General features: G+C 38.4%; 1 protein-coding gene across 1 annotated transcript; it reads right to left on the bottom strand.

Annotated features, from left to right (window-relative positions):
* Positions 1-3,815: 3,815 nt before the first annotated feature.
* LOC135467861 (TBC1 domain family member 16-like) lies at positions 3,816-14,342 on the bottom strand. The gene is made up of 10 exons (XM_064745765.1): positions 13,968-14,342; positions 12,079-13,525; positions 11,067-11,239; positions 10,078-10,245; positions 9,081-9,229; positions 8,399-8,533; positions 7,746-7,932; positions 7,150-7,247; positions 6,335-6,563; positions 3,816-5,012 (listed from the first exon to the last, which is right to left on the bottom strand). Exons 1-10 carry the CDS (start codon positions 14,217-14,219, stop codon positions 4,818-4,820), a joined length of 3,033 nt encoding a protein of 1,010 aa, XP_064601835.1. The 5' UTR covers positions 14,220-14,342; the 3' UTR covers positions 3,816-4,817.
* Positions 14,343-15,048: the final 706 nt, after the last annotated feature.

Here is a 15,048-nt window from a genome sequence, read left to right as displayed (position 1 = left end):
TTTGTACTGTTTTTTTTTTGTTTTTTTTTTTTTTTGTTCTATTTTGTATGGGTTATGAACCCATACCTATGTGTGATCTGTGTTGTCACCATCCAACACAGGCAGAATTCATGCTGGACAAATAAACATGACCAAATCTTGGAACTGCAGTGAAATACACGGTAAATGTGAAAGGGATAGCTTTTGTTGTGGTGAAGTAGTCAGGAGTAGAGCGCTGAATGTGTTTCTGTCACTGATACATAAGGCATGTGAGTTCATACCGCCTTGGACAATGACTTTGTAGATTCCCACCAAATGAAGGGTTTTGGGGTGCTGGTGATAGTATAAAGTCATTAATGCTGATGCTGGTGTTCTTTAAGAATACGGTCTTGTTGTGCATTACATATAGGAAAGTGGTTGTAAGCTGAGCAGTTTTCCCCGCACACAAAACGGACTGCCATGGTATAAGTGAAAAATTTGTGTGTATGGTGATAGACAACAGTCCAAATAATCATTCTGTTGTATGCTATATTGAAGATATAGACTCATCTTGAGAAATGTTCAAATATATCCATTTTAAGTTTTAATCTAAAAAGGCTAAAAACTATCATTTTTAGGTTGAAAATTGAAGACTACGTTTTGGTATTCATAACCCTTTTTGAATGTTAGGTAGTTGCGAATGTGTACTCAGTCTAGTGCTTGACTAAGTTCTACTTTCATTTCCAACAGAAGCTAGTGGAAATATTAAAATAAGGCCACATCAGTTTTTGCTGTTTTTCAGGCAGAATAAATATTTCTTTGATGTTGAAGGAAGGATTAAAAATAAACTTGAAGACCCTGTTCTATCTATATTATGAGAAAAAGAGAAAAAAAAATATGAAATCATATAAACATGAGATAAGACAAAATAAAAAGGTGGATTTTCAGTTTTATTTCATTTTTTCCTTTTTTAGAGCCTGCTCACCCATGAAACAAGAATAAAAGTGATGTAAAGAAAACGCTGTAGAACAGAGCTAACACCATCACTTGACAGGATTAGAATGACAGCATTTTTCTTAAATTTGCTTTGTTCGACGAGATAACATTCTTTATACGATGCTGAATCATGCTGATATGATGTGCAAGGCTATTATACTGGCAATTATGTCAGGAGCATTTAAAAGTTCAGTCATTTGTTGGCTCTATGTCAGCGATGAGCAACATCATTCTTATGTTCTGGCATGACGTCAAAATTGGATTTTACTAAAATTGCATTTGCACTACAACTTTGGCCACTAAGCACAAATTCAGCTTTTCATGTACTATGAATGGGGAACCTTTCCAACCTAAAGTAATTCCGGCCATACCTGTTAAGTCGATTGTTCATTTTTACCTTTGCAATGGGCAAACTGGCGCCATGTAAACATATTGCTCATGTGTTACAAGAGAACAGTGCTCAGTTCGGCTATAAGCTTGCATGGGAAAAGGCACCAATTTTTGTTCTTCTGTCCCAAATCCAGTGTTTGCTGAACATTTGGATGGAAGCATCGAATGAAAAAACCCTTGATACATACAGAGGTACCAAAGAATGATTAAGCGTAGTCTTCTCAATTCCGAAGTAAAATCTGCTAAATTGGAATGATTAAGTAAAAACAACAAGAATGAATCGACACACAGCCTTAGTTGAATTTACATGGTATATTTAACATGACTAGAATTGTCTGGAATAAAAGACAGCACAAAAATTGCACACAAAACAATCTGGAAAAGTGAAGCCATTGAGCAGCTCAGGTCAGTAGTACGCAGACATTGTGGCCAGCATGTAACTCGACCTGGGCGACTCCTGCACCAATATGTAGTGATACGACAGTTATACTAGAACAGGAGCAAGGACAGTCAAAAAAAAAACTAATGACAATGACAAACTAAAGGTTAACATGAGCTTGTGGAGCTCTTTTCAGCAAATAGCACATGGAATACGACTAAACAATGCTCTGCATTGAAAGCCATTGTAAAAAATCAAAGGAATGTTATTTGTTTAATGTGCAACTGCTATTAAAAATTAAAGAAATCCATAAAGAAATCTTGAACATTTTCCTCCAAATGCTCGTACCTTTAACATTGTTATTACACTTCATCCCGTTTTTCTCAATTTTTAGTGTAACCACAGACCTACTGAACTTAAATGAGCAAAAACAACCAAATGATAGACCATGACAAAATCTGATAATTAGCAATCTATTCCAAACTCTACTAGAATTGCAATATTTGTGGTAATTTATTTAACTGTACAAAAGTCTTCAACAAACTGTCTGCTTTCTGAATGGTTTTCATAAAATAGGTCTGAGTGTACACTAAGTAGACTACTATCAAACCATTGATAGCAGCATTGATTTACGTGGAGTTTGTGTTTGACAGGTGCTTCGTCTGATACATTACTGATACTGGGAACCATACTGTTCATGAAGGACAATAACAAAGTAAAACATTAAATGGATGTCGTCTAAAGACAAGTGAGACAAACACGAAACAAAACAGGATTGACTAAACACCTGTGTAAAATAAACATAGAAAAATAAGTCTGTCCCCTAAAACTGGGACCTGTAAAAATGTTTTTAGGTAAACTTGACATGCAGGTAAATACAACATGGTAAAACAGGATTGCCTGTAACTGGAACTGTAAGGGAAGCTTTCATACAGAATACATAAGTGTATAATAAGGGCTGAGTAAAGGTAGTAGAAAAAAATGAGAATCAGTACTTTATAAGTCTAAACTGAAGCTAATAACATACATACCAGAACTGTAAGGGAAGCTTTCATACAGAATACATAAGTGTATAATAAGGGCTGAGTAAAGGTAGTAGAAAAAAATGAGAATCAGTACTTTACAAGTCTAAACTGGAGCTAATAGCATACATACCTTGGCAGAGGGACAAAAAGGTACTGCAAACAGTAAATGTTTGTGTAAATATTTGTTTTGGATGTGATTATTCACCACTTCAATTATCAAACCCATTTCAAGGCCTTAAATATTACAGTGATGACTGACACACAGTTCACGAACGGCTATTTACATCAAGTACTTCTGCATACTCCAAAAGTTGCTGTAAGTCTTTTCATATTTGTACAAATTAGGGGTCATTATATTTCTTCATGATTATAGTATCTGCGAATCTTTCAAAATATAATTTGTTATTTACACGTTATAATTCAACTGCTTGTGATCATCTGATGACAGTCCATGGCTGACAAAATATTTTGTTTGAACAATGTTTGTTCTATAGCATAATGAGCATATACAGTTTGATCTTGATCTATTAACATTGGACACATTTGTGGAACTTAATCTGTACATGTATAATACAGTTTATTGTTTGCTAAAGCTGTACAAATATCCATATACATATACATTACTGGAGTTTTGTCCAGGACACCCTGGAACAGGCGATGTGTTCTGCATCATGACAATACATATGTATGTATATTTGTATCAATGGTCGCATTTTTACTCAGTAAGGCCATACTTCATCCCCACAATATTGCACTCCTCCCTTTGCAAATTTTGGAATACAGTACAGTTAACTGATTCCCATAATACCATTCATTCTGACCATTTTGCTTTTTAAGGTTCATCTTTTCTGATTTTATACTTCTATCAGATTTCAAAAATATGAGCACAACATTTAACAATCCTACAGGATCACAACTAAACCTTGCACAAACATAATTTGCAAAAAGAAATAACTCTAGGCCGTGATCAATTGCACACAAACCACCACTGACAAGAAAAAGATATGCTCTATAGATTATTTATCTGTAATTCACCTAAAGCCTGGTATGTAAAAACGTATTTTGCAGAAGCAAGTTAAGGCTTTAAAATGATACTTTTGAAGCCAACACTTGAACTTTTCTGAGAAGAAATTAATCAAACTTCACAAAAAAAAAAATGGTTCTATTAGGTGGTCAAAATCAAGCAGCATGTATCACTTGAAAATGCTGCAGTCAAATGTTTGTGTCTAAGCCCTACTGGTCAGTTACATTTTAGCATAATGACATTCATACAGGAGAAGTCACCGAATACTAACATGTTTATTTTATTAATCATCAAATGTATGATACATGTAAATCCACTAGATATATTACGATGAGAGGGAAATGAGGCAGACATCTGTGCATAATAGCACACAATTATACATGTACTACTCTACACAAGCTACGCACATGCACATGTAGTATAGATAAGTAACCCTTTAAGAATTAGGAATGTTACACCTAACATCTATCTAACCAATCGTTTTTTTTTCCTTCATCACAAAAGTACTACTGTACACACACCAATCAAATTTTAAACCTTATGCTAGAAACTTTTCTAAGCTATACATAACCCAAACCCATACTGGAAAGTAAACACAAAGACATCCCTTTATAACACTCATCACCAGTTTTAACAGAGATTCATGTTGACTAAAATAAGTGTCACCAAGTCAGAATATTAAAAACAATATTTGACATACGTTTCACGAATCAATTTTTTTCTGTACAGAACTTAATGCTAAGGTGGGAATTTTATGGACAGTTTTTATCCCCGTAGATGTCAAAAGCCTTCTTTTTACACCTTTAACTGTCTGATATTTAAATGCTGGAATAGCAGTTTTACAGCATGGTTATTTAGTTCATTTGTTCATCAACTCTTTTTTTTTTTGGTTTCTTCCACCCATAACCTGTCTGGCGTCAGTGAACAGATATTCAGCATAACACACAAATCAAAAAAGATGACAATTCTGGTTTCTTCCTTTCTTTTGTCTATGATATAGGAACATCCGCCACTCACAGCTTGACCTTGCGCGCTATGTGATATTTCAGGGCTGACTGACATCCTCAGGGGAGCTGGGATGGCTGTGGTAAGGACATTCCCCATCTGGGTGGTTTCCCACACAATACACAGCAGGAACATGCCCACTGTCCCACATGCCTGGACTGCACAACAGGCACAGACCATGCAGGGAGCAGGGGATACGCTGTTGGCTTCGGAACTGGTGCAGCAAACCTCGAGCCTGCAAACCATCAATACAAATACATGAATTATAACTGGGGAATGATCAGGTGACAACTACACATGCACTAAGAAAAACTAATACAAATCATCAGGTTACTGGGGATAGAGTAGGTTATTCATCTATTCAGGGGAGAATACTATGTTCAGCTATTTGTGCACAAGTAGACCACCATAATCCTTACAGCGCATGTGTGGCTCTCTAAGTTCACTTTACATCACTACCACCACTAGAAAATTTTGTACAGAAGCCTTGAACAACACCAAGGTCACTGGGGTCACGGTGATGAGGCAGGAGGTGATGTCAGAAAACATAAACAACCCGTCTCAATCTTTGTCTTTAGCTATACTTGATACACATGCATTCTCTTTACCTAAAGTATGCACAACAGGATTCTATGCAGCCCTAAAAGTGACAATGTTAAAAAAAAAAAATTGTAAATAGAGAAACAATATAACAACAACTTCTAATGTTTCAGTTATGCCTTTTTTTAAAATAAAGATCTCAAGAGCATGAAATAACTGACCAACAGAAATGCCATGTCATGTGCACAACTTAACAAAAATCTCATGCGCACGACTTAACATAAGTCTCAAGAGCACAACATAATTGAGCACTTTTATTGAGCACGACTTATTAAAGAAAAACATAACTCACACTTTGAAAGTTTTTTTTTTTCGTTAACAATTTTTTTTCTAAACATTTCACTTTCAAGGCTATGTAGGATTAGAACGGACACAAGAAACAATTTTATTAATGAATGTTGATTATAGGTTCATGGAAAGACATGAGTGATGAGGCTAGGCTAGAACTGGCCTACCTGTATCACACAGGCTTCAAATGTCAAGCTTGTCAAGTGATGCCAGTGATGTAAAGTGAACATAGATAGCTACACACACGATGTAAGAAGTATGGTAGATCACGACGACGGGCATTCCCCTGGCTCTCACAAGTATATGGCCTATGGCCAACTTTTGTTATTGATTTATTCATTTATTTTATTGATATTTAACTCCGTATTCAAGAATATTTCACTTATACAATGGTGGCCAGCACTGTGAACACATACCATAAAACAGTATTCTTCAATGAAAAGATGAATAGTTCATACACTATAGCAGGCGTCTTGCTGAAAATGCTGTGTCATAGTGCCCAGAGTACTGAACATGTTGAAGCATGTTAAAATGAACGTAAAATGGTCAAACATAAATGATGTATGATGACTGCTTTTTGGTGCTTTACACACAAACTGCTTTTAGCTATGCCAGAACAACAAAAAGCAATCAAGCACTGGGATGGTGTTACGATAAATCAGAACTTACCTTCCTGAGGACCACATCCCCATTCATGTGCATGGCCAGACTACTGAAGTGAAGCAGAACCTCGTCAGCTGGCAGGTCCTGCTCTATGATGTCATCTCCGTATATAGCAATGATAGCCACACAGAGAAACAAGTGGAAGTAGTCAGTCTGGTAGTGAGCCCAGCAGGACTCCCACATCCGCAGTGCATCTGCCTCTGGAAACTCGCGCTTGAAACATAGCAAAATCCACCTACAAATCACAATAAATATAAGTTTACGCAGCACAGGCAGAAAAAATCAAAGCGATTTCACAAAGAATCTGTCAACATAGAGTAAGACAAAACACAGGGTAGTTTGAAATTTTTACATTATCATCTACACAGTTAAACCTGAGTAGCAGATAACTTTTTTTAACTTATGAACGTGATTATCAAAAGAAGACCTCGAGGAGTCATGGGTGTGTAGCATGCATGTCTATATGTGTGAGGACGCCAGCTTAAATGCACCTAAACATAACATAGACAAGTACAATCAAAAACTTTGACAGCAACATCCTTCTTATGTAACAATTAGAGTCGACTTGGCTATACGGTCAACATATCGTGGACGTTGCACTCAATGCAGAAGATAAATTGATACAGTGAAACAAAGTTTAGCGTGTGTGTGGCTTTTGATTGGCTGATATATATGAATGAACAGTCATGAGCCAATCAATTGGCCATGAACAATGTTGACGGAAAATGGGATACAACATTTATCCCACCCCCTTTATCCCATGTTCTGGGTCACATTTACGGGATACAGGTACTTACAACAAAGATTTGTTAACAACATACCTGTGACAAAACAGCAGCTCCATAGCGTCTTGACCTAGCTTTTCAAGATGTTGGTAAAATTTTGGTAGCATTACTTTCAGCAGCTCTCTCAGATGGTTCTGAAATATTTTTTAAAAGTCAGTGACTATGTGACAATGAAAAGTATAAATCTCAGAACTAATGATCAGTCTGTATAATCATTATCTGATTGTTATTCAAGGCCATATCCAAGAATGTTTCACCTATATGATGGCGGTTACCAGAGAGATGAGAGTAAACTACCAACCTTTGTCAGGTACCCCACAAACATCTTAACTTAAATATACAGACAAAGCAGTAAAGAGCTGGATTTGAACTCTCAACCCCCTTGGTCAAGGGTCTGATAGCTGCAACAAGCCAAAGCTGCTACAAAAATCTGAGCCAGCAAAGCCCCTTAAAGAGTCTTACTGATAGCACATAAACAGTGAGTTGTGGGGCCTGTTTTATGAAGCAGTCGCAAACTGCGTCTGGTGCAACATCCATCACCACATACAATGAAGAGACACATCACCAAGGTAAATGAGCTTGACAAAGTGTTGCAACAGGTTTTTAGAAGCGGCGTCTGGCTGTGAACTGACCAATTGCTTGTCCATGTCTGTATCTCTCGGAGAACTGAAGAAGATGGTTCTCTGCATGAGGCCCACAAAACACCAATATGCCCCTGCCTCATGTTGTATTTCAGCCAGGACGGGGGCCAGCAGGTCAGACATCCCCTGGGTGTAGCCCATGTTAGGGTGAGCCACAGCATAGTTCAGCAAAATGTTCCTGTCAAACCAGCAGCTTTAGATCAACATATGCAATCACAACATTAACTGTACAGCATTTAATGGGTCATTTTCTGCTGTTATGAAGATGCCGGCCTACACAGTGTACAATATTTCAGTGCTTCCCTAAAATTAAATATGAAACTCTCTTTTTTTCTTTAATAATTTTATCTATATATGTGGGAAATAGTTTTAGGCCACACTTAGTTGACACCTGAGGAAACCAGCCTACTTCTGCATATATCTGACCAACCTTTCGATGTAAAGATACAAACTCTCATGCAAAAGCTGGACTCAAACATATAATACTATGGGTCAAGAGGTAGTTGTTTATACTGCTGCCTTTCAAACAAGTTTTCCATACGCCCTTTTTTTTTTTCAAATTATGCAGAAACTGACATACCAATACTGTTGTCCCTTCTTCTGATCTTAAATGTTAAGGGGACTGAACTCTTGTCTGGACTTACTTGAGCACCTCTATGTTTGGGTTATCTTCCCCTCTGAAGTATGGGTGACTTCTATCAGTTCTGACCACATCTTTCTCCACTGTACACTGTATTGTCCTCCAGAATACCTTCATCTCTTCTTCTGACATGGACTCCCTACAAAACCATTCACATACCTGCATCAAAACTAATACTTTAAGATTTATCTTGAATATCCCAGTAACAAACTTTCGAAAATGACAAACCCCACTTGTTTCTGAAGCCAAGTTCATCTGAGCTACTTTGACAGGGTGACTATAATAAATGTTGTGTTAAACAACTAAAAAATCCAGGGCTAATCAAAGGTAAGTTTACATCATGGATCAAAACACTGGCTACTACCATCAAAAGACTTGTTCACTGAAACCAACTCAATGGATTTATGCCTAGAAAAAGAAATGTCAGATTCAGGCATGAGTTCTGATACATTCTTTTCATTCCACCCACTTGGATTGCTAAGTGTTAAAGGATAAAGTACACATGGGGCAAAAAAGAAAATTTACTTTAACAAATTTACTTCTACAAATTTATGCAAGCCTTATTACATGTACATCATTTTTTCATATACTTTGGTTTTCTATGTTTTTCTCTTTCTTGCAACTTTTTTAAAAATATATTTTGGTACTCTTTGTAAAGTTTTCCAACACGACAGCAGATTAATTACCTCTGTTTTCGAATATTTTGGTACTCTATGTACTTGTCGTTGCGGATGACCTCTCTTTCCTCAAATGTGGAAGAGAAGGGATAATACTGTAAAAGGAATGGCCAGGCCTCCTGTCTGATAGAAGCATCCAGCCCTCCGAAAAATATGGCCTAAGGACAGACACACAGGAGCTAACTTTACAACCATAATATGACACTACCATGTCATCAACTGGTTTGAAAAAATACACACATTTTCATGCCAGACAATGTTCATCAAATGCAGTTCAATTAAAAACACAGAAATGTCTATTACTGTAACATAAATGTTTATGAACTAAGAAGTTATACTCAAGTACCTCAAAACTGTGAGCATCAGATAGCAATGAACTAAAAATAATATCATCTGTTGATTTATTTATTTATTTATTTGATTGGTGTTTTACGCTGTACTCAAGAATATTTCACTTATACAACGGCGGCCAGCATTATGGTGGGAGAAAACTGGTCAGAGCCCAGGGGAAATCCATGACCATTCGCAGGTTGCTGGCAGACCTTCCCACTTATGAATGGAGAGGAAGCCAGTATGAGCTGGACTTGAACTCACAGCGACCACATTGGTGAGAGGCTCCTGGGTCACTGCGCTGCGCTAACCGACTGAGCCACGGAGGCCCCCTATCGTCTGTCAGCAGATATCAACATATATCCATTGTTCAAGTGACACATTTTGCTTGATTCTGATTTGACCATCCACCTTACAGGGTTACATAAGGGGTTTTTGTGAAGTTTGATTTGTTTTTTATCAAAGAAATAAGTTTTGGCATCAAATGTATTATTCTTTGGCCTTTTTGTGCTTCTTAAGGTGCATTTTTACATAACAAAGTATCCAGTGGTATACAGTATTTTTCATTGTCAAAAACAGCACTCATATCTTCATACTTTCTTTATACAGGATTTCGCCGTGATATGTCTGAAATACTGCCGAAGTGGCCTTAAACAGTTACAAACAATGGCCGTACCTTCCTCAGTTGGAAGACATCCTCAATCTGCCCCTGTTCATTCATGTGTGTCCTCCACATGTCCTCAGTGACCATCTCAAACAGTCCCTCCTCAGGGTGACACTGGTCATCTGTGATCTGAGGGCGCACTATCAGGAACTGTCGATATGGGGATTCCCCATCCCTCTTCTGATGATTGCAAGCACAAAAGATAGAATCAGGTCAGACAGGGATCATTGTAACAGAGAGGGACTACATGTACAAGATGACATGTACATGTAAGTTAGGGTTGGAACTGTGACGTACTTAAAGGTTTAACACCCCTGCGTAGCCTGATATGTGCATTCTCAGGGTTTGACTCAGGGTTCAGCGGTATCAGGTTACACAACAAACACCAAGACAAAGGCGTTAAAGTCTATTCTGCCCTACAAAATGAAGAAAATGTGGCCATAAAAGAGCATATTTCATAATATCGCCTTATGGCAGTATAACTGAGACTCCTTTTACGCAAAAAGTCATGAGAAATATTGCATACAAAAGTTTTGATAACATGGCCTCAGAGTTTCAGTACATGTATGTGTATGTTACAAAATGCATTAGGGTCAGAGCTTTGATATGACCATGCAGTTTGTTTAAAAGTGGCATTCCAAAACACCTCATTTGAATCTTTTGCCAGTCCATTCTCTATTTTCCTCTATTTTTTCTAAACTAATTACCTTCATTCCTCACCTTTTCGCAGACGAAGGAGCAACTTTCAGCGCAATTTATGCACATTTTTAATTTGATTTTGGAAATAAAACAACATTTGTTGGATTGACCACTTTCAGGGCTTCACAAAAAGAATATTTTTTCAGTCAACACAGAATAATGCTTTCAGAATATGCATGAATCCTAGCAAACACCTAGCAAACATGTGAAAAGGTTGAAGACTTACAGTAAACCAAGTTTTACTAGTCCAAACTAAACTGGTGGATTATCAGTGTTGTTCTACATTATATACCCTGCCTGACCTTATCCTGATCCTGGGCAAACAGACTCCAGTCCTGAAATATCTCTGCCAGCCTGTCCAGGCCTCCATGGTGGAAATGTAGGATCTTGTACTGGCTCTCTCTGCTGGCAATCACCACCTGACCTCGTGTGCACTCCTTGTCACTGTAAAACAGCCGCAGTGATCGCATCTGACCTGGGAACAAAACCATTATATCTCATCTTAAGGCAGTCTGCAAGGGAACACATACATGGAATAGCATATAAGTTTAACGTAACAACACAAAATTTTAGATATACAGTGGTAAGGAGCTCCATGTGAAGACTACGTTGTTGTTGAGGAGACGGATTGTGTTCTTGATCTTGTTATTAAAGTGAACTTAAAGTCTGCCACTATATATACACATATATACACAGTTATCACAGAAAAATACATGTATGTAAAAAATTCAAAGCCACGAGAAGATAAAGTTCAGTATTGAGGATATGGCACTGACGGATAATTCACTCTGAGTAGTCATGCTGTAGAAGCCCATATGAACTTGGCCAATCAATAGCGCTGAAAGCGTCACGTGATGATTGGCTGTCACATCAGAAAACTTATTAGCTGTCGATTGTCAGTGTGGTTTCTTTTAGTGGATGGACAGATATAAATTGGGTTTTGCAGTTAGTTTGAGTGTTAAACAGGTGCATTTTGGACCACACATTAATGAGCAGGGAACTGAGAACGGCTGCCTGTGTCACAATGTGTACGTGTTGGGCAGGAGACTGTGGCTAACTTGTCAGGGTGAGTGGTAGGTACTGACAATAGTATGCCAGTTATTTTGATAAGGGGTGTAGAATTTTTAAAATATTTTTAGAACATTTCTGGAATACTACTTGATTACTTAACTCTTTTCACAAAATCTAAAAAAAATGAATGAAAGCATATTTATGTATGTTTTTAAGTGGTCTACTTAGCGATGCCTACTTTAATGTTCAGGGGTCTTTACCTTCAATGTTGGAGTTTTCTTTACCTTTCAAACTGTTACTTACTGAGGTTGACAGAGAACACGCCGCAGACTTGATCCCTAGCAGTTCTTCTCTCTCTTCTGTCTTTGGAATAGTTGATGGAGTTATCAGGAAAGGTGAGATTGTGAGAGACATCCGCAGATAGGGAGCTGCACTCTGAAGGGGTGTCAGGACAGAGGAACATAGGTGAGTTACCTGTGCTGTGCTCCGGGGAAGAAAAAGGGGAGGGAGGGGAGGAGTCAGGGCCTGAGGTCGTCGTGGAGGAGGAAGAGGACATTCTGTAGCGTGTCACCGAGATGTCAGGCGTGGGTGTACACCCACTGCTGGACGGGGCTGTTGTGTTCTTAAGGTCTAGAGACAGATTAGGTGTGGCTTTAGGTGTAGCCTTAGAAGAGCTACTTTGGCTGGAGCTGCCTGTCACTGGAGTTGCCTCCCCTTGGTCAAGTTTACTGGTCCCCTGGTCAGGAGAGCTATTGTTAGGGTCTGTGTCTTGTGGTGTCAGTTTGGCAGGATGGGTAGCGGTGGCCTTCAGTTCCCCGAGTATTGCTTGATAGTGTTCCCCTGCAGGGCTCTGGTCTGTGGAGTCAGAACTTACACTTGGGCAGTCAAGGTCAGTGGACTGAAGGCTAGCTGTGTCATCTCTCAGGCTCTCAGGATTGATGTTAACATCCGTGTCTTCTGGCTTAATCTCAGTCTGTCCCTCTAATTCTTGAGTGACCACCACAAGCTTGTCTCCTTCCATCTCTATGCTGACTGAGCACTTGGAGCTCTTCCGTTCTCTCACCTTGTCCTCCAGCTTGTTCCTCTGTAGCAGCGCTGCAAGTTGTTCCTCGGCTGTCAAACCATCGCTGTCGCTTGACGGGCTGTTCTCCCCGTCCCTGTCTTTCGTTGTGTGATCCAGGATCCTACCATGGTCATGTTTCAGGTTAACCTCTTTAGCAGAGTTCAGATTATTAACATTGACTCCGACCCCTTGTACTTTGCCAGCAGAGAACCCACCTTTTTCATTATTCTGTATGATGAGCTGAGCTATCTCATCTGCACCTATGCCAGAGTCGCACTGAGACCTACAGCTGGAACTCAACCTGGAGCTTTTGTCATCGCCTTGTTCAACACTCTCACAGCTTTGTCGTTCGTCCCGCAGGCTTGTGGATACAGATGTCTCTGAGCTTGTAGTGGACAGTGTATCGTCATGGCTGGCGGCAGCTGCAGCTTGCGCAGAAGATGTGCCTCCCACAGAGCCGGTCATCACCTCACTGCAGCTGGACACGGTTGACCCCCGTGGGGACATGCTGACACTAGGGGAGGACACAATTTGGTCAGCTTTGGCGAACTCTTGACGGGCATGCTTCCTCGGGCTTGCTCGCGGACTATTCCTGCGAGATCTGTTAGGACTGTTTTCTATACTGCTAGGGTTCCGTTTAAGTGATGTATTTGGTATCCAGGTTAAAATGAGAGTTGGACCAGACATCTGTAAACAGTCATGATTGAGAAAACAAAATATCTTCTGTTTTGAACACATATTTTTAAGATAATCTCCAACTGTTACAATGTACATAGAAAATAATGCTGGGAGTTTTGAGAAAACTATTTCAGGCACATATAGATTGTCTGTTTGCCTGCTTACTTGATTGATTGAGGGGTTACATCCGCACTTACAACTTGTCTGAATGAAACAACATGTTTACAGGGGGAATAAAACTGCATGAAATGTCAACAATAACATGACAAAGAGATTTATATGGGAAAATTATGGAAAATAAACTCCTTCAGCTTGAACGCGCAAGGCTTACAATCCTTGAACAAAACTTGATACTGGACTTATCACTGTTCAGAGTAAATCCATTGTAGTTTAACTGTGCAAAAAATTCCATTTAATAAGCTTGAGACTAATGAGAACATCAGATTCTCACCTCATCATTCTGCGACTTCAGTGTCAGGTAGCCAGGGTAGTGGGCAACATCCAGGGTGAGTGGTGCTGGCGGGTGAACACACACGTTATTCTTACAATAGATAATCTCACCATCCAGAGGGGGTGGTTTTAACTGATCTGGACTCGCCAACCCCAGAAAGTTTGACGCTTTCTTAAATAGTGTGCTGAACGACATGGTTTTGTCATAAGAGTCTTGTGAATGGCAAGGGCTTTCTGACAGCGTTAGAAACATGTCATAATCCGAGTTATCAGACCATTGATAAAGTTCAACTCCAACGTGATGCCACCCACAATATTTTCATTTTTGCCACATTGGGAAAGATCTCCATTTCTTCACACACTATCATAGAACAAGATCCACTGAAAATAAATAGATGTTGATTATTTATTTCTGAAAAACAAACAAATATTGAAATTCTCCTCATCTGATACAGACAAAGAAAGAAATTAACTTATCACTGAATATCATCTGTAATATAAAAATGTATTACTTTATCGTATTTATTTATTTGATTGGTGTTTTACGTTGTACCATAACTCAAGAAATATGTTTAACATCCTTGCAAATAAACATACACGATGTACTTATTCAATACAGTACCGGTACCGTAACCATTAAAAAAATCTTGTGATGGGAAATCTTCAGTTAACTTGGATTTTAACAGAATTGCAATAAATACTTTATATATAAAGTTTTTTCCCTTTACATGATCTAGAACTGTTAAGAAAACTCATGTGCATTAATGTTGTCAAGCAACATCGCTGAAGAAAGGATCCAGAAATAGCCCCCCTTTGTCTATTTGAATGATAATTCAGTTTCTAAACAAATGATGGTAAAGCTTTGCTTGTCCATTTTATCTCAAAAGAATTGACAAATTTGACTATCACTAAATTCACACAAGCAATTTGTTCACAAAAGATGACATGCCATTCCTGCATTATTTAGAGCAAGAAAAAAATAAATAAATAAATAAAAATTTGTGCTGGTCGAGATTACAAATAAATATCATTACATTTGTACTTAAACTAAGACATATCATATGAGCTGAAATACATATACA

The sequence above is a fragment of the Liolophura sinensis genome, chromosome 1 (genome assembly GCF_032854445.1).
Source record: "Liolophura sinensis isolate JHLJ2023 chromosome 1, CUHK_Ljap_v2, whole genome shotgun sequence".
NCBI lineage: Eukaryota > Metazoa > Mollusca > Polyplacophora > Chitonida > Chitonidae > Liolophura > Liolophura sinensis.
Note: the sequence above shows the minus strand (reverse complement) of the source record. Positions and strands in the feature narration are given on the sequence as shown.

What these genes read in the sequence shown, in the direction of transcription:
- LOC135467861 (XM_064745765.1), bottom strand. Translation starts at nt 14,219, where the DNA reads ATGTTTCTAACGCTGTCAGAAAGCCCTTGCCATTCACAAGACTCTTAT. An exon ending in ATGTCTTCCAACTGAGGAAG is followed by an intron (nt 9,230 to 10,077) that starts GTACGGCCATTG and finishes GTCTGTCCTTAG; the next exon opens with GCCATATTTTTCGGAGGGCT. An exon ending in CAAAATATTCGAAAACAGAG is followed by an intron (nt 8,534 to 9,080) that starts GTAATTAATCTG and finishes ATGGTTTTGTAG; the next exon opens with GGAGTCCATGTCAGAAGAAG.